Source organism: Cynocephalus volans, chromosome 7 (genome assembly GCF_027409185.1).
Source record: "Cynocephalus volans isolate mCynVol1 chromosome 7, mCynVol1.pri, whole genome shotgun sequence".
Taxonomy (NCBI): Eukaryota; Metazoa; Chordata; class Mammalia; order Dermoptera; family Cynocephalidae; genus Cynocephalus; species Cynocephalus volans.
Window position 1 is genome coordinate 62,859,085 of NC_084466.1, and position 24,680 is coordinate 62,883,764.

Consider the following 24,680-nt stretch of genomic DNA (forward strand, 5'->3'; position numbering starts at 1 on the left):
ATCCCACTGCCCACTTGTGCTAAAGACGTCTGGCCAGGAACGCCAAGTTATTACACCGACCCTGTCCTCCAAATGCTGTCTCTCCCTTGGCTAGGGTTGGACACATACTGACAGCTTTGTCTTTTTAAACCCTATTTTCCTGTTGTGACACTCTTTCTTCAGTTATGCTGACCTAGTCTTTATATTCATTGCTAACTATTTGGCTCATCCCATTCTAAGTTTTAAAATCGCTGAGCTACACTAGCCACGCCCACTCAAGAAGCTGCTGAAACAGGAAGTTTGTCCACAACAGCGCGCCGTACTGACGGTGGCGGTGCGCAGGCGCAGTTCCCGGCTCCCAGCGGCGTGTTCCTTTTTCCCCGAGTTCCCAATATCCTGGCGGGTGAGCGACGCCGGTTCCTGACAGTTTGCCTTCCACCGCGGCTGGCCCTTTGTTCCGGACGCTCGCTCCGCAGATCCCAGCTCCTAGGGCCGCTGCTCCGGCCCGCACGCCTCCACCGGCGACAGACCCATGGCTGAGCGCGGGGACCTCGACCTGACCGGCGCCAAACAGAACACGGGAGTGTGGCTGGTCAAGGTAATGCTCGCGAGGCTCCCACTTACGCCCCTCCTAAAAGTAGTTTAAGTAACTTGAGACCGTCCCGCTCCCTTGTGCCTTTTAAAGTTTTTTAAGGCCAACTCGTTAGAACGTCACATATTTTGAGAAGTGAGAGTTATTGTTATTCCCGTTTGCAGATGAGGAAATTAATTTATGGACGCAAAGTGTTTTTCAGCCAATTACTAGACCGAATCTGCCTGGCATAGATTTCCTTTCACTACTACCTGGCTTTCCTGAGGCCGTGTCTTGGTATTCCCTCGTTTGAGCGGTGCATTTTATCCCAGACTGAAGAATACCATGCATCATTTGGTGAAACTGATTTTAGTCATTAGTCTGTATAAGGTAGTTGACTATCTGCTCTCTGTAAAATTTTCTCTGCCAGAAAGTGGAACTGGTCCGTGCGTAACCTCAAAGTGATCTTTTAGATTGATGGACCTTAGTGGAGCTCTCAGAAGAGCTGAGAGATCTCTGAACTCACGGAAGGAGAGACCTCAGACTGGAGTGTTCTTTTAGAGTTCGATGGGTCTCCTGAAACTGACCCTCAATAAACGTTTTATGTAAAGACAGCAATGTTGGTTAGCCCTTAGTGGGCAACTCTTTGTGCTTTATTTTTTTATATGGGGGAAGTGTTGTCTCTTGGAGGAGTTTCATGAGACTTAGGCATATTCAAAATGAAATCGTGGGATCCCCGTACCGGCCAGCCAGCAAAAACAAAAACAAAAAAACGATTGTGAAAGTTTTTGAACCGCACATAAAATATAGGAACTTTTGGTTTGTTCATGCATTATTTAGCTTTTATCATATGGCTGAGTTCTTATCAATTATATCTAAAAGGTCCTTCCTGTCTAGCTATCAAACATAGCTTCCTTATCATTTGCTAGCATGTCAAACCTATGTTATATTCTTCAAAGCACTTGTCACAGCGTAAAGTGATTGTCTGTGCGTGTGTTTGGCTTGAGTTACCTCCTCTTCCCCAACACACATACACAATCACATTCTAAGAGAACAGGATCTTTGCCTATCACACCCAGAGTAGTATTTGGTACATGGTAATCTGTTACTGGGCCCAAGTCCAGCTGCCTGCCCCAAACAAGAAAACCTGACTTGGCTTGCCAAAATCTGTTACCCTAGGGAATTCAGCTCCTGGTTTAAGTTTGTCAAAATCTTGTTGCTTGGGCCGGCCCGTGGCTCACTCGGGCGAGTGTGGTGCTGATAACACCAAGGCCATGGGTTCGGATCCCATATAGGGATGGCCGGTTGCTCACTGGCTGAGCGTGGTGCTCACAACACCAAGTCAAGGGTTAAGATCCCCTTACCGGTCATCTTTAAAAAAAAAAAAAAAAAAAAATCTTGTTGCTGAACCCAAGTCCGACTGCCTGCGCTGAAGAAAAGTAAATAACTCAAAAGTCAAATGTTGGTGAAAATGGAAGTCAGCCTTAATTCAGGAATATCAATGACCTGAGGAGAGATATTAGGCTAACTGTATCTCTCCAGTAAACCTGAAGGAGAATGGCTAGCCTAAAGCCATCTCCAAGACTCAGATTTACTGAGGGGTTTTTAGAGAGGGGGTTGAGGGAATGTTATGAGGGAAATGAAAAGCAGGAGGGAGGGGGATGTGAGTTGTGGATATGTGCAAGGAGCCAGGTGCACGTCTGGTTTCTGTTCCCATGCTTGGTGTTATCTTAGGGTCCTGCTAGAGGAGTGGAATCAGCATAGCTTTACTGATGTCTCCTTGGTTTTTCAGGGTATGGATAGAAATGTATCTCATTGCAAGTCTGCAGCTCTAGGCTGACTGGAAAACAACTTTACATTCATGTAAATAGTTATTTTGCCCAGTAACCAAGGTTCAAAATATTAAATAAACCTGGGAAAAGAGGGAACTCATAGAAGTACATGTTAAGAAAAAAAAGGTGTGTCTTTTAACATTTCCTGCAGCCCAGGTGGTTTTAGGTCCCAACGTGGCTTCAGTCCTACTCACTCCAACATAATTACTCAACAGATATGTGGCAAATGAACGCATGATTTCTCATTTTTCAACCCAAGCCTTAGTCTGTGGCACTCATTTGACTTATCTCAAAGCTCTGTCAGTATTACTTATAAAGGATGGAGTAAATGGGCATTTCTCTCTCCAACTGCATGTTAAATGGAGGAGAGTCAGTAAGGAGGAGATCTCCCTTGCAGATTGAAGGAAAGAGCTTGAAAAAATGGTGGGACTTGAGATGATGCATTTGTGTTTGGAGCTCAGTAATGCACAATAAATGTTTGCCTTATGGGATTTGGATGGGTGGACATAGTGGAACTGAAATGCGAGACTGAAAACGTATGTTAACGTGGTGTGTCCTGGAAAACAAAGAGGAGACCCTAGAGTAGAGGGTCTAAGTAAATAAAGGTTGGGATATACTCATATACTCAGATTGTCATTTCGTGAAATGGATATGTCCTAACTTTTGTCTATAGGAACAGGAAGTGAGGAACCTTTTGGACAGTTTTGAGTAAGGCAGGGATGCAAAAGATTCTTTGGGGGCAGGCGGGGGGAAGCTCGGCAGTGTGCAGTACAAATTAGAGGGAAGGATAACCAAAGTAAGAATTAGAAAATTGTCATAGAATCATAGGTATGTGATAATGAAGTCTGAGGAGGTAGGGAAGCTTTTCCAGTAAAAGTTGTGAGGATTTGGTGACAATTTTTACTGAAAAGAACTCAACTCATAGAAAAAGAACTCAAGCCAATGATTTGTTCTTGTTTTAAAAAGGTGGTTGTAATGTTTTGATTATTTTTTGTTTGAAACCTTATTGCTTCCTCATATCAACTTGGCATGCAGTAGTTCTTTTTCTAATCTTATGTATGTATCAAAGAAATGAACAGACTTGCAGATACATCTTTCCAGGGTGTGAAGGAGAGGTGCTAAATATTTCCTCTTTCTTGCCAGTTCTTATCCTCTGACAGCCTTATCTTTGCGGGAGGATGAGAATTGCTAGCAAATACATACTTCTCTTCTAACATTCATTCATGTTCCCCTTTAATTGACAGCTTTTATTTCTGCTCTACTTAAAGTTGTCCCAATAGGCAATGGGGTTTGAATTACCCACCTGTCAGATAGTTTGAACTTGTTTCATTTGCACTGGAATTAGCATTCAGTGTGATTTCCATGCCCATATCTTGAGCATGCTTGGATTTTCATCTCTGAATTATAGGAATAAATGATATGAAGCTGTGCATCAAATTGTAGTGGTATATTTCATTTTCAGAATTCTTTGTGTGATATTAAAATATAACATGTTACTTAGAAAGTATATTTTATTCTCTTCTAATCAGAAGTTGTGAATGGAACTCCATATTGATTTCAAGTGTATTCTTGTTATATTGTTTCCATTTATAAATAATACCTTGAGTTCTGATCTTTGTTGTAAAATATGTGGGTTTCTTTTTTTTTAGGATGCTACGGTTTTTTCATGTTGGGTGGTGAATAGACAGACACAGAGGTGTTTTTCTCCAAGTATTTCAGTATTTAATTTTTTTTAATTGAATAATTGATTATACATATTTTTGGTGTTCAGTGTTGACATATGTTGATCAAATCAATATTACTAGTATGTATATTGTTACAAATTGTACTTATTCTTTATGCCCCTTGTCCATTCTTTCCTTATCCCCTTCTCTCTTCCCCCTCCCACCACCGATAACCCTAGATTTCTTCTCTCCCTCTGGAAGGGTTACTCTGCTGATTTGTTTCCTAGATGATCTGTCCAGTGCTGAGAGGTGTGTTCAGGTCCCCCAATATTATCATAGAGAAGCTGCTTCTTCTGTCACTCTGGAATGGGCTTTGTGGAGAAAGACATCCTCTTCTTTTCTTTGGTCTCTGCTGGTGACTCTCCTTGTGTCATTGCACCCCAGTGGCTGGTGGACCATCTTCATGGTGGTTGTGACATCTAGACACTTTCACGGCTGCTGTGGTTACTGTGGTGGCTATGGTGGGCCACCCACATGGAGGTGATGTTTTTGGCATGCTCCTTGGTGCTGGTGGTGTGCCTGAATGTGAGGGGAGTCCATGGCCCAGAGCTCTATGCCTCAGGACTCTGGGTGGCCCTGAGGCACTGGCTGTTTGCCTGGTTGTGGGTGGGGGGGCCGGTCCCTGGCTTAATTTTTAAAAGAAAATTATTTATCTTTTTTTTACATTCTGAGATGTTGTTGTGGAGCAGTTGTGGGGGAGAGGGAGAGGGGAAAGGAGAAGGATATAGGATGGGAAGAGTAGGAAGGAGGGAGGGTAGGGTGTGGTCAAGGCTGTTGGCACCCTTCTCATTCCAGCTGGAGAGCACAGGGGACTTCTGGTGGTGGCCTGGTGGTCATTGCTGGGCTGGATGCAGAAGTTGGGGGGTGGCTGAGGCCCTCAGCCCTCCCCCCACCCCACCTTGGGAACCTGGGGGGCTTCTGGTCCTTCTAGGTTTTATAGGTGTTCTTTGGTGGTGTTAGGCCTTTACTGGTTAATATCAGAACTTTGTCTCTGATCTGTAGGTGTTTTGTGTTTTCTTTCAGTTCTGTGTAGGATTATTCTCTATTCCCACCACTTAGACTCTGCACTGAAACTAATTTGTTGTACTTTGGTTACTTCTAAAATGGAGGAGCTTCCTGTTGGAACCAGCACTTGAACTCTGTGGTTGAGCTAAATTGCTGCTTTGCTGCTGATTCTTGGGGGAAGACTTTTTGTGCAGCTCAGATTTTAATTGTTGATCTTGTAAGCTCTTCCAGGTCTTGTGAGGTCTGGTACACCTGGATTGTGTGGAAACTCTGGTCTGGGACTGCATCTTTTCAGCAAACTGCATCCCCCGCAGTTCTATATTCCTCACCAGTCTCCACTGAATGGTCCTGTGCTGACTGGGGGACAGATCAGCTGTCCATATTGTGCTCCAGTGTTCTCCCCGTGGGCCCATCTCCCCCACCCCCTGCACTCCAAACACTTCCCAAGGGGTAGGCTGTGTGCCAGTCCCTTGTGATGACTCACTGGCCTTGAGTGGCTTCTTTTTTCTGTTGGCTGTGGCCTCTCACTTGTATGTGGGTCCACAGGAACCCTGTTAGTAGTCTTGCTGGCCTGGGGGTCACCAAGGCCCTCTTCTCCTCTGCAGTCTCCAATAACTTCATACAAAGGGCACAGCAGTGGCTTTTGCCAGCTTTTGCTCTGTGTGCTCACCAGGGCCAGCCTTGAAATGGTTGGGGCTCCAAATGGTTGCAGCAGTCCTTTCTTTCTGTCATCGTGGCTTCACCTGCCTCATGAACTTTGTTGGTCTCTCCTCTTCCCTGAGCTATTGTGGCCCCAGCTTGGCAGTCGTTGCTTTTTAACAGTTGTAAATGGTTAATTGTGGGACAGAGTGATGCTGGGGACTGTTTATTCCACCATCTTGATTGGAAGTCTGGGTTTCTTCCTAGAGTATCTCAAAGTTTATGGATCATCTTTATATATTTAAGTAGTTACATCACTAGACAGGTATAGAACAGGATAAATATAGTAAGAGCTATATGTATGAATATAAGATCTCTGAGAATTTAGAGCAGGAAAATAATGTTAATCTGGCCAGAATGGGGCCATGGAGATTTCATGGAGAAGATGACATTTAAGAAGAGCCTATGGAGTTGATTAGTTAGAAGAAACTTCCCAGCCGGGCTGAGGAGAAATAGAGTATGTTTAGGAAAAAGCAAATACAGTAGTAGGTGGTTTACCAGAATATCCAGGACCTCTACTGTTCTGGACTAATGAAATGCCATTTCTGGAGTTTAAAAATATCTTAAATCTGTAAGAGAATGATGATCCTAACAAGTTTTGATAGATAGTAAACATGTTGGATTTAATACTTTTACAATAGCTGTCACCTGCCAAAACATAGAATTAGCTACAGTTTTTACCTTTTCAGGGAGCTGGTTCCTTGTAGCTTGCACTACCCTGTTTGTATTGCTTAGTTTATGCAGCTGTTAAGTTGCCAGGCGGGCGCACCACTACTTTACACACTATACAAAATCATGATTAAAAAATTGGATGATGTTTAAAAATGTTTTAGCACAGTTCTTTTGTTTGGCTTCTAATATTTAGACGTCTGGAAGAACTATCTTCTTGAGTTATGGTTGACTGGAGGGTAAGGTACATGATGAGGAAGAAGAGGAGATAAAGCTGGCAAGGTTATTAGGGGTGGGATTTTTGTAAGTCATGAATTTCATACTGGGATCTTGATGGAGTTTGGATGTGTTGTCCCCTCCAAAACTCATGTGGAAATTTGATCCCCAATGTGGCAGTGTTGGAAACTGAGTCATGGGGGCGGATCCCTTATGAATGGATTAATGCTCTCCCTGGGGGAGGGGAGAGTAATGAGTGAGTTCTCACTCTATTAGTTCCTGTGGGAGCTTATTGTTTATAGGATCCTGGCACCTCTTGCTTCTCTCTCTTGCTTCCTCTTGCCATGTGATCTGCTCGTACTGACCGGCAGCCTGTCACTTTCTGCCCTGAGTAGAAGCAGCCTGAGGCCCGTGCCAGATGCAGCTGTCCCAGAATCATAAGCCAAATAAACCTCTTTCCTTTATAAATTACTCAGTCTCAGGTAATTCTGTTACAGCAACACAAAACTGACTAAAACAGACCTGAATGATAAGAAATGCTATCTTCTGCGGTGGGAATGGAGAGGTGGGGGTATTGACAAGACCTGCACTAGGTATAACCAAAAGCTTTTCAGCCCACAGAAAGATGTATTTCTAACCATTCAAACTTCTTCTTGTAAACATTTTGACTAACGTTTGTTGGAGGAGAGGATCAGGACAAGAGGGATGGACGTGAATGTGAGTGATGTCCTTCATTCAACAGCTCAAGTGCCACAAGGCTCAGCTTTTATTTCTACATAGACAAACAAGCATTTGAGCATTGGTGACCAAAGAGAAAGCTATATACCAGGTAGAGATGAAACTGGAATGGGTGATACTCCAAAGCCCCGTGGATAGTAGGAGAAAAGGAACTTACATTTTTTATGTGCAAAGTATTTTATGAAGCAAACCTGTGAAGTAGGTACTAATTATCTACATTTTTCAGATGATAAAATTGAGGCTAGTGAGGTTAATTATCTTGCCCAAGCATGGAAGTGATTCAAATGTAGGTCTGTATAGCTATGAAGCTTATGCCCGCAATAGGAAATGTCTTTTCTTTTCCCCCATGGGTCTCTTTAATGGGTTATTTCCCTGTAGATTCAGAGGTGAGGTGGAGACTTCGTTTCTGTGTCTTTGGTCTTCTCAACTCCGTATCTTGAACTTTAAGAAAACATGGGAGTAAACAGTGGCTGTCATAGATTGGGTTCTGTGGGGAGCTGATTCTTAGATGGGGATTAGCATGCAGGGGTTTATTAGGGAGTGCTCTTGGGATCAGCACCTGTGGAAGGGAAAGGATTTAAGCAGGACTGGACAGAGGGTGTGATGCAGCTTCAAGGAAAGCCAAAGATTACTCCACAGGGAGCCCTCCAGAGTTGTCCTGAGTTGCAGTGAGGTATACCCTGTGTCCACCAATCACTGGATGTGGTTTCCCTCAAGAAGAGGGTATAGTCTTTGGCAAGGGGTCTCTCTTCAGTGGAACAATTCCAAAGAGGGCTGCCTGCCAGCCACGCTCCCAGCACCTGGAGGAATAAGGCCTTCAATCGTAAAGGGATGTATTAGTCTGTTTTGTGTTGCTGCAACAGAATACCTGAGACTGGGTAATTTATAAAGAACAGAGGTTTATTTGGCTTACGATTCTGGGACAGCTGTGTGTGGTAGGCCTCAGGCTGCTTCTACTCATGGTGGGAAAACGGCAGGTAGCCGGTGGGAACAAGCAGATCATATGGTGAGAGGAAGCAAGAGAGAGAGAGGGGAGGTGCCAAGGCCTTTTAAACAACCAGCTGTGGTGGGAACTAATAGAGTGAGATCTCATGCAGGGAGAGCATTAATCCATTCATAAGGGATCTGTCCCCATGACTCAAACAGCTCCTAACACTGCCACATTGGGGATCAGATTTCCACATGAGTTTTGGCGAGTACAGCACATCCAAACTCTCTCAAGGAGGAATGTGTGTTACATTGCAGTGTACACTACAGTGCCCTTAATTTTCTTGTACTCTGAGAGAAGCAGGGCTTTGGAGAGTAGTAGTTGGGGAACTAGGTATTTGATGAAGTGAAGTTGGCAAAGAAGCTTAGAATAACTTCTGTACATGTCACCTTAATGCTTTGGTTTCAAAGGCAGGATTGACCTTATTACTTTGCCCAGCCTGAGTGAATGGGTGGGCAGATTGATTCATCCAACAATCTTTCAGTGATTGGCAGTCACTGTGGTAGGCTCTGAGTATGTTATAGTGAGCAAAACAGATATGGTCCATGCTTTATTAACTAGGGTTTATAGCCTATGTGGGAGACAGACATCAATCAAATATTAGTCCTAATGAAAACATTACAAACAGAGGACGCTGAAGCAAGGAATATTGTTCTGTGAGTGTGAATAACAAACTTGACCTAGTCTAGGGAGTCAAGGGAGGTTTCCTTGAGGAAATAATGCTTAAGTGAGAAAATAATGCTTAATTGAGTCATTTCCTGTCACTTCTCTGATCTTGGGAAATCTGAGAAAACATCCCCTGTTGTACCTATTGCCTTTTTTTCTGTCTCATTTTCGAGAGTGTGGAGACAGTGGAAACAACACAGATACCTTACAAGTGATACATGACAAGAGTGTTTTGGAGCCTTGGAACCATATATACCATTGTTTTTTCTTCTACTTCTCTCTCTCTCTTTTCAGATTTAATGGTCTGGGACTTCTGGGAAGCCCATTTCCAGAAGCTCTTGGTGTAGAGATTTATATATAATTAATATGCTGTCCTTATTGTATTCTGTTTTTCATTGCAAGGGTATATAGTATTTTACAACTTTCTGAATTAAATAAGCTGGTGGACTTCTCTGGGAACCTACAGTTTTATTATAACAATGTTGACAATGCAGTATGAGCTCAACTTGTTTTTTATCAGTTAACTTCTGGAACACAGTCTCTTTTAAGTTGGCAATTGCTTGTGTTAGGTACAATTTATTGTACTGAATTTAATTCTTAAATTGATTTTAGTGTATGACATACAGTTACTTCACTTAGAACTATTTTTTTGTTGTTTGAAGGCCTAAATTGTAGTCTCCAGCAGTTTGATCACAGAAAATTCTGACCTATTGAAGAAGTATGGTCTCATCAAGGAGTTCCAAGGCTCCAAAACATTCTCGTGTTCTCTTTATCTTAACAGTATTTCTTTTTTAAAAAAATTTATTTTTTATTAACGTATTCATTGTTATAAAGCATACTTATTCTTTTTGCCCCTTATCCAATCTCTCCCCTACCCCCTCCCATCCTTCTCCTCCCTCTGATAACCGTAGATTTGTTCTCTCCATCTGATAGATTAACTGTTCCTCTGTTGGTTTGTTGCCTAGATGATCTGTCTAGTACTGAGGCTGGTGTGATTAAGTCCTCGCCTATTATCGTAAATCAGGTGCTTTTTCTATTACTCTGGAGTGTGTTTTGTGGAGAGAGAGGACCTCTTCTTATTTATTTATTTTTGGTCTCTGCTGGTGCCTCTCCTGTGTCAATGCAGTTGAGAGTCTGGTGTACCCTTTGCATGGTGGCTGTGACTGCTGCTATAGAGACTAGCCACTATCATGGCAGCCATAGCAATTGAGATGGCTATGGTGGGCTACCTGCGTGGAAATGGTGTTTTTGGTGTGTTCTTTACCTGTTTGTGGCTGGGTTCGGCTTCCCCCCACTCTGTGCCCCAGGACCCTGATGGGGCTCCTGGGTGGTGGCAGAAGCTTTCCTAGTTGCAGCTGGGTTTGGCTTCTCCTGGCTTCATGCCTCAGGACCCTGGTGGTGCCCTGGGGTGGTGGCAGCAGCTTGCCTACTTACAGCTGGGTTTGGCTTCCCCTGGCTCCATGCCTCATTCTAAGATGCTGTTGCAGAGCAGTGGGGGGAAGAAGGAGAGGGGAGGAGGGAGGGATATAGGGTGGGAAAAGGGAGAAGAAGGGGAGGCATGATCGAGGCCTGTGGCCCCACTCATTCTGGCAGGGGAGACCAGGGGGCTTCCAGTGGCAGTTGGGTTATTTCTGGGCTTGAGGCACATGTTGGGGGTGTGACCAAAACCCTCGGCCCCCCACCGCCCAGGCTTGGGACCCTGGAGCACTTCCTGCAGAGACTTGGTGATCATTGCTGGGCTGGTTGCAGATGTCAGAGGAGCGTGGCCGAGGCCATTGGCCCCCCACCACCCTGGCTTGGTAGCACAGGGCACTTCCTGTGGCAGCTGAGTGGTCATCGCTGGGCTGGTTGTGGATGTTGGGAGGAGGTGTGGCTGAGGCCCTCAGCCCTCCACCGCCTTGGCCTGAGAGCCTGGGGTGCACCCTGCGGCAGCTTGATGGTCGTCACTGGGCTGGTAGTGGATGTTGGGTGGGGCGTGCTTGGCCATTCCCCCTCCCAGGCTTGGGAGCCCAGGGGGATTCTGGTTTTTCTAGGTTTTATAGGTGTTCTTTGGTGGTGTTAGACCTTTACTGGTTAATATCAGAACTTTGTCTCAGATCAGTGGGTATTTTGTTTTTTCTTTCAGTTCTTTGTTGGATTATTCACTGTTCCCACCACTTAAACTATGCTCTGGAACTAATTTGTTGTCCTTTGCTTACTTCTAAAATGGGGGAATTTCCTGTGGTTAAGCTAAATTGCTGCTTTTCTGTTGATTCTCAGGGGAAGGCTTTTTATGCAGCTCAGGTTTTAGTAGTTGACCTTGTATGTACTTCCAGATCTTGTGAGGTCTGGTGCACCTGGGTTGTGTGGAAACTCTGACCTGGGATTGAGTCTTTTCAGCAAACTGCACCTCCTGCAGTTCTGTATTCCTGACTGGTCTCCACTGAGTGGTCCTGTGCTGATTGGAGGGCAGATCAGCTATCCGTGCTGTGCCTCAATGTTCCCCTGGTGGGCACATCTCCCCAACCCCTGCACTCTAAACACTTCCCATGGGATGGGCCACATGCCAGTCCCTTGCAATGACTCACTGGCCTCTGAGTGGCTCCTTTTTTTCAGTTGTCTGTGGTTCCTTGCTCCTCTGTGGGTCCACGGGAACCCTGTTAGTGGTCTTGCTGGCCTGGAGGCCACCAAGGCCCTCTTCTCCTCTGCCATCGCCTAGCAACTTCATACAAAGGGCACAGCAGCAGCTTTTGCCAGCTCTTGCTCCATGTGCTCACCAGCTCCAGACTTTAAGTGGCTGGGGCTCGAAATTGTCACAGTGGTCCTTTCTTTCATCGTGGCTTCATCTGCCTTCATGAACTGTGCAGGTCTCTCCTTTTCCCTTGAGCTCTAGCAGCCCCAGCTTGGCTGTTGTTGCTTTTTAATAGTTATAAATTGGTTGATTTGGGGGAGAAAGTGATGCTGGGGACCATCTCTTCTGCCATCTTTACTGGAAGCCTATATAGTCAGTATTTCAAGGAATCAGCAGTGAGGGAAGGTAGCTGGTTGGAAAATACCCCACTCCACTATTGACATTTCCCTTTCTTCCACCTTATTTTAAGGTAGACCTCTGAAATAAGGCTTCTCTCCGAGAATGAAATGTGGTGTATTAAAATTAAATTCTGTATTCTGGGTATATTTCAATATTACCATTATTGCAATTACATTAATAGTAGCTAGTAACAGTGTTTCTTCAATAATATCCAGTCATTAAAATAATAACTATGCTCCTGCTATGGGATATGGCAGTAAACAAAAGACACAAAGCAGTATCTGCCTATGCAGATTACATTGTGGGAGGGAGAACAGATAATAAACCAATACGTATATAGTAAGTGGTAACTGCTCTGAAGAAAAATAAAGCAAGGTAAAGTGTCTAGAAAGTAACTGGGGATGCTATTTTAAATAAGGTGGGGGAGGGCCTCATTGATAGGGTGGTCCTTGAGCAGAGATCTAAATGAATTTATGGCACATGCCCTGCAGATATCTGTGGGAAGAGTGTTCCAGACAGAATTAACAGCAAATCAAAGGTCCTCAGAGGGGACCATGCTGGGACCGTTCACAGGACTGCTTGTTTTGAGCCAGGTGAGTGAGAGGGAGAGTAGTAGGAAATGAGATTATGGGATAGTAGGGGCTGGATCATCTAAGACATTATAGGATTTTTATTTTGAGTGAGATGGAAAGCTAGTAGCCATAGAGAGGCAGCATGACATGGTGACTAACCATGGACTGTGGAGCCAGACTGCCTAGGTTAGAATCCTGGCTTTTGAGACTCTGGGAAAATAGTGACTTTTGGTGCCTCAGTTTCCTCATCTTCAAAACAGGATGATGATAGGATTGTTATAAGGATTAAATGAAGTAATATTTGTAAAGTGCTTGGGAAAGTACCTGATACACTTAGTAAGCACTATGTAGATGTATGTTAAATAAATGAAAAGGTTTTGAGCAGAACAGTATGTAAATTTCCGTTGCTTATAAGAGAAATACCTGAAACTGGGTAATTTATAAAGAAACACTATTTGTCACTTATAGTTTCCAAGGCTGGGAAGTCCAAAATCCAGGGAACACATCTGGTGACAGCCTTCTTCTGTGATGACTTCAGTGACGCAGGGTATGACGTTGTGAGATGGCGGATGTCAGAGCAGAGAGAGACTCTCACATGCTCTCCTTTTAAAGCCCTAAGAACCATGCCCATGACCACCATTAAACCATCAGTTTATTAATCCATTTACTAGGATTAATGGGTAATTAGTCCATTTCTAGGGCATAGTCCTCACAATCTAATCAATTCTTCAAGGCCCCTCCTTTCAATTACCATAATAGGATTTCCCACCCTCTTAACACTGGCACAGTGTGCGTTAAATCTCTAATATGTGGACTTCGGGGGACATAATTCAATCCACAGCACAGTGTCATCTGACTTATGGTGTAAGATGATCACCCTAACTGCTGTATTGAGAATAAACCGTACGTAGGCAAGAGTGGAAGCAAGGAAATCAGTTAGAAGGCTGTTAAGGTAATTATGTAAGAGATGATGATGGCTTAGACTAGGATAGTAACTCTGGAATTGGTGAGAAGGGGCTGGATTCTGCATATAATTTAAAAATGTTGCTCACAGGATATGTCAGTTGGTTGGATGTGGAGTGTTAGAAAAAAAGACATTCAGAATGACTCCAAGGTTTCAGCCTGAGTGCCTGGAAGAATGGAGTTCCCTTTTACAGAGATATGGAAAATTGCAGGAGGAGCAGGTGTATGAGGGAGAAATAAGAGTTTAGTGTGGAGATTTTAAGTTTGATATGCCTACTGAATATTCAGATAGAGAGTTTGAGTAGGCAGTAGCATGTAAAAGTTGAGACTTTGGGGGAGACCCTGGGCTTGTTATAAATTTGGGAGTTGTCATTAAACAGATGGTATTTAAAGCCCTGAGACTGGATGAGATTATGTAAGATTGAGTGTACGAGTATATAGGGAAGAGGAGAGGTCTGAGGACTGAATCAGGGTCCTATGAAGTTAAGAGGTCAGTTGGGAAGATAAGAATCTAGATGCAGAGACAAAAAGGAGGTCCAGAGAAATAGAAGGAAAATCAAGAGGATGTGGTGACTGAGAAACCAAATGAAGAAAGTGTTCAAAGGAGGAGGAAATACTTAGTTCTCAAACGTTGTTGATAGGTGTGTAAGATGAGGACTAAACATTGTCTTGTCAATATGGAGATCTCTGGAAACCCTGTGATCAGTTTCAGTGGAGTGGTAAGGAGGAAAGCCTGTCTAGAGTAAGTTCAAACAAAGTGGCAGAGACGTTAAGTGTAGGCAGCCAACGTAGCTCTCTCAAGGAGTTTTGTTGTGAAGAGAGGCAGAGAAATGGGGCAGTGAGTGGAAAGGATTGTAGAGTCTGCCCTTACTAGGTGTGTGATCTTGAGCAAATTAATTATCCTCCCCATGCCTCAGTTTCCTCACTTGTAAAATGGAGAAAATAATAGGATTGTGTGAGGATTAAATGGTTAATATATTTAAAGCATTTAGAAGAGTGCTTGTTGCTTAATGTATTAGTTATCTATTGCTCTATAACCTATTACCACACTCTTAGCTTAAAGCAACAAATGTTTATTATTTTACAGTTTCTCTGGGCCAGTAGTCCTTGCATGGCTTACTTGGCTCCTCTGCTTTAGAGTCTCTCACTGGCTGCAGTCAGGGTGTCAGCCAGGGCTGCATTCTCATCTGAAGTTTTGACTGGGGAAGGATTGTTTCCAAACTTATGTGGTTGTTGGCAGAATTCAATTTCTCCAAGATTGTTGGACTGAGAGAGTCTTAACTTCCTAGCTGGCTCTTGACTGGAACCTGCCCTTAGTTTTTTTGCCACATGGGCCTCTCCAACGTGGCAGCTTGCTTCATCAAAGTGTGCAAAATGAGAATGCAATGAGAGAAACAAGACAAGTCACAATCGTATACAGCTAATCATAGAAGTAACATCCCATCACCTTTGTTATGAGTCACAGGTCCTGCTCACACTCAAGGAGAGGGGATTACACAAGCAGGTGGATGGGTATGATATCAGCAGGTGGGGATCATTGGGAACCATCTTAAAGTCTTCCTGCCACATTTAGTGAGCACTTTGTGAGTGTTGTTATTATTGTCATTATTATTATTCTGATGGGAATGATTTGGTAGAGAAGTGGGTAGAGGAGAGAAAGGGTAGAACTGAAGGAAAAATGTCCTTGATTAGACAACAGGAAAAGAAATTTAGTGCACAAGTGGAGTGATTGGCCATGTTTGTCCATTGTTTTAAGAGGGGAAAGCAGTATGAAAAGGTCGAACTGTGGCCATTGGTAGATTTAGAAGTTCTCTTTTGTTTGCCTTTTCTCAGTGGAAGAGGAAGTCAGGTCATCAGCACAGAGGGTGGAGGAAGGAAAAGATGCTGTAGGTTTGAGAAATAAGGAGAACATTTGAATCATCTGGAGTGGGGGAGATAATTGACAGGAGATGTAGATGTGATTGACAGGCATCACTAAGGGCTTACTTGATGTTCATAGCCATGTATTTAAAGTGAGACCAGTAAGCATGATTGTTTTTCTTCAGCTGCTTAGGTGCAAGTGTGACAGAAACTGAAGAATAACACAATAAAGTAAAATGATAAATAGATCAGTAATAAGGAGAAGGTTTTAATGAGGATTAAGTTTCCACCAGGCCAGTATGATGGAGGGAGACAGAAGAAAGGAATGATTATAATGGACCATGAAATCTAGGTTCATTAAAGAGAGAAGTGAGGACAGAAGCAGATGGGGCAGTGAGAAGATGTTGATTAGTCAGTGAATTGAAGGGAAAGAAGAATTGTTGGAGTTGAAGTACTGAAGAGAGAGCTGGGAAGTTAGGAGATAGAGGTCATAGCACTTGCTTGAAATACAGATCATGGAAAGGGATACTGTTGGTGATGAGAAAGTCTTAAGGGTATCTAAATATAGGGCTCATTGATCCAGTAACTTGGAATACAGTGAAGAAAAGTATTAGATCCTGTATTTAGTTCTGACAGGTAATGTTGTGGACATTTGCTTCTTTGACTAACCAGTATCCACTTATCCTGACATTGTAAAGCACCTTGATTTAATTGTGGAAACCATTGCTCCCTCTTTTTAGTCTGTGTGATTCTAATGGTGTTGACTGCTGTTCCCCAAAGATGTCATTGACTTTGGCTGGCCAGTGAAAGTATCTCATATCTAGTTACAGTGGTAGGTCCGAGGAAGGTCACATGCCCTAATCGAGCCATGAGAGACAAATTTTTGCTAGAGAGTTTTGAGATACTTTTGCTCTTCTGGGGCTCCTTCAGCTATCTTGCTACATAGTGGGGATGTCTGTCAAATAATTGAGGCAACATGGGAGAGAGAATAGGTAAATGGTGAAAGAGTCCTGGTGACATCATTTGAGCCCTTAATCAAGCCACCTTAAAGCTCTGGAATTTTTAGTTAGTTGGGTCAATAAGTCCTCTTTTATATTTAAGAGGGTTTTCTGTCACCCATAATTGAAAGAGACCTACTGGGTAGATGCAGTTACCATAAGGAGTTTGCCAAATCCTCTAAGCTTGTTTGAATGAATGGAGTACAGTGTAGTTGAAAGTTTGTTAAGTTGTGAATCGTTAAAACACTCTTTCCCATAGATCTTTTAGATACTATTCTTCAGTGTGTTTGCAGTCCTGAGAAGGCAGTATGGTGTAGCAAAGTGAACATCAGACCAATCTGGAGTCAAGTCTTGTGTCTGATACTAGTTGTGTTATTTCAATCCTCTGAGCCTCAGTTTTCTATCTGTAGAATGAAGAGAATGATAGTAATTTTGCAAGGTGATTGGAAGGATTAAATGGGATAATGGATGTAAAATGTCTAGCATGGTACCTCATACGCTTGGCTGCCTTCCCCCTTCCTCTTTTCCCAACCTCTAGCATATTGTCTGACACATAATAGTTGCTTAATAAGTTTTAGTGTGAAGAATGCATACATAATTGAACAAACAACATCAGGTTCTTCTTTTAACCCTTCTATTCCTGAATTTTTACTGTATCTGGTACTGCAGTAACAGATACTAACAAATAGTCAAGTGGGTTTTTTTGGCAAATGAAGTCTTGCTAGGAAGAATTTCTTTTTTTTTCTTTTCCAGCTTTGGCAGCTGTCTCTGACTCAGTTATGCATTCACGTTCATGTTATCATTCCAAGATTATGGTGAGAAATAATTATGACACCTAATACTCATTGAGTACTTATTTTAAGACATTATGCTTCATACTTTGCACGTAGTATCTCATTTACTCCTCATAATAGGATAACCTTAAAAGTATGTACTGATTCCAGAGTCCAATTTCTTAGATGAAATGAGAAAGAATACATAGTAGGAATTTAGCACACCTTATTCCCTTTCCCTTTTTGAGAGTTGAAACCCCTCTGATTGCATGCGTTCAGTTAAAGACAAAATATAGTATATTGGTTAAGAACATAAATTCTGTAGCCAGACTGTGCCTGGGTTTGATTCCTCTCTCCATCATTTGCTAATTATATAACCTTGCGTAAGTTATATAATCTCTGGGTACCCCAGATTCATCATCTGTAAGATGGGGGCAATTAATAGTACCTACTTAATAGGTACTGATGAGAGGATAAAATGCATTTGTCTATGTAAAGTGCTTATTGACACTGTCAGGAAAGTAGTAGTATGTAAATGTTAGCTCTTACATTTAATATTCCTTTTATTTCAGCAGATCCTACATTATAGTAGTTAAAGTTACAGTATTATACATAATAAAACTTGACTTTTGAAATCATCTTAAACCCAGTGGTGTCTCTAAAAAAAATCACTCTAGTCAGAGTATCATCCTCCTCTGAGAAGCTTTTTCTGGTAGTCTTCCTCTTCTCTGATGTATTATTGGACTTATTCGTTAGCAATTTATTATCATTAATTTATTTGACACTGCGTTAGTTTTGTGTCACCAACTAGATTGACTTTAAGCCCTTTGAGAACTAAATCATTTCTTATGTGTCTTAGTATCCCTTATAGTACAAGACATACAGTGAAAACTTGGTGATTATATAGAAGCAGAAAATAAAATAGAAACAGTATATGTTTAAAAAGATCTAAAATACAGTCTTATTAATGTTTTACTTTGTTTTAGGTTCCTAAATATTTGTCACAGCAGTGGGCTAAAGCCCCCGGAAGAGGTGAAGTTGGGAAACTGCGGATTGCCAAGTAAGTTATTTACATATTGTTGACATTTGAAATAGCTGTTTATTGAAAATTTTACAGGGGCTTTGAAATATTCTTGATCACATAGAGAATTTACTTGGGAAATGAGGAATAATGTGCGTGTCAAGGCTTGTCAAGAAATGGTTAGGTGCCCTGTAAGGAGACATGCTTACGTACTTACATGCTTATGCTCACACTCATACCCCTAGTGACAGGTGGTGTACATATAACTTCAAATTCATTGGTAAAACTTTATGGTAGTGAAGCAGCAGAGAATGTAGTTCTCCCATCCGTCCATCCTCTCTACATCCTGCAAGGAAGTGTTCATGGGTGGGGCATAACTGGATGCACCAAGGAAAGTTCTTCAGTAGAAGGACTTTGACACTGTGCCACTGTATCTATTTATAGAGGCTTTGGAACGGGGCAGGGAACATCTAGTAAACAATGTAACAGTGTAGTTTCCTGGTTGAGGAAATGGTCTTGTTAGAAAGGGAAGCCTCCAGAGCTCAGCTGGTGTCATCTGGAGGCCTTGTGTTCTATTCTTTTTGTCCATGTATTCTTAATCCAACTCCAGTCAGATTCCCATGCCTACTCTTGTCTGTTACCAATATTCTCTTCTTTATCAATTAGTTTTTGCTTCATAACAAACCACTCCAAAACTTGGTGGCTTAGAACAAAAACCATTATATTTGCTTATATTTCTATGGAACATTTCTGGTTGGGGCTGACCTGGCTGGCCTTCCTGGCTAGGATGACCTCACTTGTGTCTGTGATTGGTTGGCTAGATATCAGCTGAGGCACCAGCCATTTGTTTCGTTCCAGCATGCTCATTCACATGATGGTGGAAGAGTTCGTAGTAGCAAAATAGAAGGGAAGCCCCAGTGAGTCTGTGCTTGAGTCATGTTTGCTAAGGTCCTGTTGTCCAGAGCAACTCATATGGCCAAGCCCAGATTCAAAGTAGGACAATAGACTCTACCTGTTGATGGGAGTTGCTGCAAATAATTTGTGTTCCTTTTTTACAATCTGCTACATCCACATTCTTAAATCTAAGAGCCAACTAGCAGCCCTCTTAATTTACCTTCAATAGAATTTGACAGAGTTGATCATCTATTTCCTGAAATGCATTTCTCACTTCATATCTGTGACACCACTCTCTTTTCCTCTTCCCTCATTGGCCGTTTCTTCTCAGTCTCTATTGCTAACTTCTCATCTTCTCAGTCTCTAAGTGTTATATGACCCCAGGGCTTAGTCCTTAGTTCTTTTCTTTTCTCTCTCTTTACTTCCTATGTAGTCTCATCTGGTCTCGTGGCTTTAAATACCAGTTGGTATTTAAATATATAGCTCAAGCCTGGGCTCTCTCTGAACTCCAGACTCATAATTCTGAGCTCCTCCTTGATGTTTCCTCTTGAATATCTCAGAAGTAGCTCAGACTTTATAATTGGTATTCTTCTGTTTTTTCTTTCTGGAATGCTCTTCCTCTAGATATTCATGTGTCCTGTTCCCACATTTCTTTTCAGTCTCTGTACAAATATCAGCTCATCAAGGCCTTTTCTGACCACCCTATATAAAATAGCACCTTGTACTCTCTACCCCTGCTTACCCTCTTTTCTAATCACCATTCTTTCATGTAGCTGATAAGTATTTACTCATCTTCTACTGTACCTGTCTGACATACCATATTTTTATTTGTTTGTGTATTGTCCATCTTGAATATAAACTCTGTAAGATCAGGATTTTTGTCTTGATGACTGTTATAGTCATATCTCCAGTGTCTAGAACAGTGCTTAGCATAGTGAACACTGTAAATTTTTGTTGAATCAGTAAATGAAAACTGCTGCTACAAATTTAGTTAACAATAGATATTTTATTCTTTTATTTTCTTAAACTATAATTCCAAAAGTGAGATTGTTAGTAAATAACTGTGAGCATTTTTAAAGCTTAAATTGTTCCTCTTTGCTCTCCCAAAGTATAGAGCTTAGGCCTCTTTTTGTCTAAAATACCCATAGTCTCGGTTGAAAACCTTATACTTTCCAGGGGATCATTTTAGAGTTTCGTCATTAAAGCCAGTCAGCTCTGGAGTTTGGATTTGGTGGATGCTCTCTGGGTTTTGTTCTTTGGAAGAACAGTGCTATATGCTAGGATAATGTCATATTTTTAAAGTAAGAAACTGATACCTTCATGTGTTTATGCCCTAAGTATTTAGTTCTTATGTTACTTGCATTTATTTTAGACATACCTTTTAGTTAGTCATTTTGTTTTAACAAGATATTGATTGGAAATAGACATGCTTTTATATCCAAAGTTCTAAAGTCAGGTAGGAACAAGTAATATCTCCTTTTCTCAAGGAATGGTTACGTATTTAATAGAAGAACCAGACTTGAATTCTGGCCTTTTAATGGTAAGAAAACTCCAGCAGTTTCTAGTTCCTGCTAGAACTAGATCTAGATCACTTACTTACTTACTTACGAGGCATTTTTGAGGCATTAAACTATTATTATATAATTGTTGTTTTTAGGTGGGAATTTATATACTTCATATTTTTTTTTTAGATTTTTTTTGGCAGCTTGCCAGTATGGGGATTCAAACCCTTAACCTTGGTGTTAATAGCACCATGATCTCCCAAGTGAGCTAACTGGCCATAGATCACTTACTCTCAGTTAGATTTTATACAGGTCACTGGATCTTTCTGAGTTTAGATTTTCAAAATAAAGTTTCCTGTTTTGCTGGTCTTTTATATGAATCCAGTGAGATAATATGGGAATAGTTATTTAATTGTATATTTAACATTATAAAAGGATCATATTCTTGGCAAGTTGTAGATAAATCACATTTTTGTGATTTGTAATACTTTTATTGAAAGAAAAAGAGTGTGTACTTTTAGTGAAGTTTCTGATTATTTTTTTCAATGTGGACTTCTTTATAATGCAGAGAATCACCTACTTTTCTTTTATGGACTTCAGAATTTTTTATGTTAGGTTTTACTGAAAAGGGAGCCACCACCAAGATAAAACTCAGAATGTATGTCACTGAAGAAAGGCAAGCTAAAGGAGAAAGGGCTTAGATGATGAAAACCGCGGTGTTGTAGAGTGATTTCACTAGAGCTCAAGACCTGGCTTCTAGTCCTAAATGGCTGTTGATAGTTGTTTGGTTTGGAGCTTTACCCTTCTAAGCCTTAGCTTTCCTGTATGTAAGATGTGGATAATAATGCATTCCCATCCCATAATATGTTTATAAGACAAATGAAGTAGTTTAGGGTTTGTTAAAATGCCAAAAAACTCATAGAACTGATAAACAAATTCAGTAAAGTTGCAAGACATAAAATTAACTTACCAAAATCAGTAGCATTTCTATACACCAACAGTGAACTTGTAGGAAAAAAAAAAAAATCAAGAAAGCTATGCCATTTACAATAGCAACAAAAAAATAAAATACCTAGGAATAAATCTAACCAAGGAGGTCAAAGATCTCTACAAGGAAAACTATAAAACACTAATTAAAGAAATAAAAGACACAAAAAAATGGAAAGACATCCCATGCTCATGGATTGGAGGAATCAATGGTAACAAACGAGTCCTGTGGGATTCCCCTTCACCCAGTGAATCCCTGACCCTTGTGGGTGCAAGTGCTCGCTGCTGTTGGATCAGCAATCACACCTGCCAGACGGAACTTAAAGGAGAGGCTTTTTATTTTGGAAGACCTGGCCTGGCAGACAGCGGGTAATGTCCCACCTGCCTCCCTGATCAGCTGAGGGCTGGGGTTTATATAGGTAGATGTATCAGATGAGACAGGATGTAGGATGTCTTCAAATGTGATGCACAGCTGCTTTGTGCTTTGAGAGATGTATTGGGCGAGACAGGATGTCTGCTTTTGATACAGTCTTAGTTAATTGTTAGGGTGAACTATAAAGGGAAAACAAAGTTAGTTCTATAGTATGTATATGAATGTGGGGAATTTTCTATGTTTATATCAATATCATCAAAATGACCCCACTACTCAAAGCCACCTACAGATTTATTGCAATCCTCATCAAACTACCAATGACATACTTCGCAGAAATAGGAAAAACAACTCAAAAATTTATATGGAGCAAGAGACCGCAAATAGCCAAAGCAATTCTCAGCAAAAAGAATAAAGCAGGGGTTGGGGGATATCACATTTCCTGACTTCAAAATATGCTACAAAGCAATAGTAATCAAAACATCATGGTACTGGCACAAAAACAGACACATAGACCAATGGAACAAAATTTAGAAATGAATCCACATACCTACTGCCAATTGCTTTTCAACAAGGGACCTTTAGTTTTCTTTTTTTGTTGTGTCATTGCCTGGTTTTGGTTTCAGGGTAATGCTGGCCTCATAGGATGGTTTAGAAGAATTCTGTCCACTTCAGTTTTTTGAAATATTTTAAGAAGTGTTGATATTTGTTCTTCTTTAAACGTTTGGTAGAATTCAGCAATAAGCTGCAATTTTTCATCAGTCCTTGCTTGGTAGAAAATACGGAGCTCTTTTCTTCCCTTAGTTTAAAGCACATGGTTTACATAGTTGCATCTAATACACATGGGGGGGCTGTACCTCTAGGTTTGCCTTCAACAGTCCCAGTTTATGTGTTTCCCTGTGCAATTATTAGTAGTGTCCCCTGTTTCACTCTCCAGTGTGTCCCAGTTTTGATGATAAACCTTATGGTTAGCCTAAGTATTAGCAGATGTGCGTGTACGCACATGTATTCTTCCATGCATTACAGGCTGATTTTTTTTTTTTTTTGTCTTTTTCGTGACCGGTACTCAGCCAGTGAGCGCACCGGCCAGTCCAATATAGGATCCGAACCCGCGGCGGGAGCGTCGCTGCGCTCCCAGCGCCGCACTCTCCCGAGTGCACCACGGGGTCAGCCCATTACAGGCTGATTTTATGAGCTGGCATTGTTAACTCATCATGAGGTCCAACCAAAGACCTGTAGAAATATTGTGGGTGTGTTTTATTTTATAAGTAATTACATGCTTTTTAAAAATTACTTTTGCACAAAATAAAAAGAAAAAGCCATCTGTTTTCCCTGTTCATACTCCTTATAGGTGACCATGGGTAATAGTTTGGTATGTAACTCTCTAGGTAACTCTACATACAGATTATTTTGGATGCTTAATATGGACAAAATTTTAAAACCTCTTTATTCCACTGTCCATACCTAAGTATTTCTGAAACTTCTTTAGGCTAGTGTTGCTAACTTCAGAACATAGTACAGAACCCTGATATTCTCTTTGTCATTCTCTCTTAAATTTAATTCTAAGGCTTGGTTTGTTTTGCTCCATTTTTCTTTATCTCTTCCCTAGGGTACATAGCCAATATTTCTATTCCTTGTTTTTCTCATTCTAGTCTCTGAATTCTCTTGAAAATAAAATCCTCAGTAGAAGTGACTTGAATTCCCTGTATTCTAATCAGTTTTCTCAATCATAGTTGAAGAAAAAGTAAATCCACCAGAATTTCTTAAAAGGGAATATAGTGGTTGAGGAGGGGTTTCTATACCAATATAAGGGATAAATACGGAGCAGTTTGTATGTGTGTGTGTTTTATATGTAGACAAAAAAGATCTAGCAGATTTTCTATTTAACCTGATACATAATCAGTCTTGTAGAACATCTAGATCCTTTTAATGATAAGAACAGATTTATAGTAATTAGTATCCTGAGATTGCTGTGGAAATGCTTGAAAACAGCTTGTTTCCTAGTAGGTCTCCCGGCTGTATTCTCCAAGCTGTCTTATTTACTAATTTACTCGGTTTTCATTGCTGTTACTGAATTAGTAAATTCACTATTAAACAAGTGTAGGATGGGTGAGGGAAGGCTTAGCAGTGCATGTGACTAGGTTATCAGGATTTTTAATTGATTTTGAGCTTAATGTAAGTCATCAAATTTATGTGGCTATAAACAGAAGGTTCCTTTAATAGACATTTGTTGTTTAGAATGAAATGGAATGATAATCCCACTCTTTTCTTTGCCAGTTAGCTCACAGTGCAAACATGTTCAGTTTTTAGTGATGCACTTAAAGAGAGACATGGACAACTAAGTTCATTTAGTGGAGTGAGACTAGGATAATGAGAAAACTTAAAAAAAAAAACTACGAGGAACGTTTGAAGGTAAAATACTAAGGCTTTTAAGAGAAGATTTAGGATAGACTATGTAAACTGTCTTCAAATATTTTTAAGATTATAAGATGTATGAGGGCACTTCAAAAAATTCATGGAAAGATTTGTATTATCTTTTACTTCTTTTTTTCCACGAATTTTTTGAAGTATCCTTGTGTATCAACTATTGATTGTTAGAGGCATATTAACCAGTTTATGGGTTACCTGTGGTTAAAAAAAAGT

General features: G+C 41.2%; 1 protein-coding gene across 1 annotated transcript in view; it reads left to right on the plus strand.

Annotated features, from left to right (window-relative positions):
* The first annotated feature begins 332 nt into the window (after positions 1–332).
* The window catches only part of GTF2F2 (general transcription factor IIF subunit 2), a 183,949-nt gene continuing 159,601 nt past the window's right edge, over positions 333–24,680 (plus strand). Inside the window, exons 1-2 of the mRNA XM_063102913.1 lie at positions 333–577; positions 18,250–18,323. Of these exons, the coding sequence (XP_062958983.1) occupies positions 512–577; positions 18,250–18,323 (140 nt within the window). The 5' untranslated portion in view covers positions 333–511. The remainder of the gene's footprint in view (positions 578–18,249; positions 18,324–24,680) is intronic.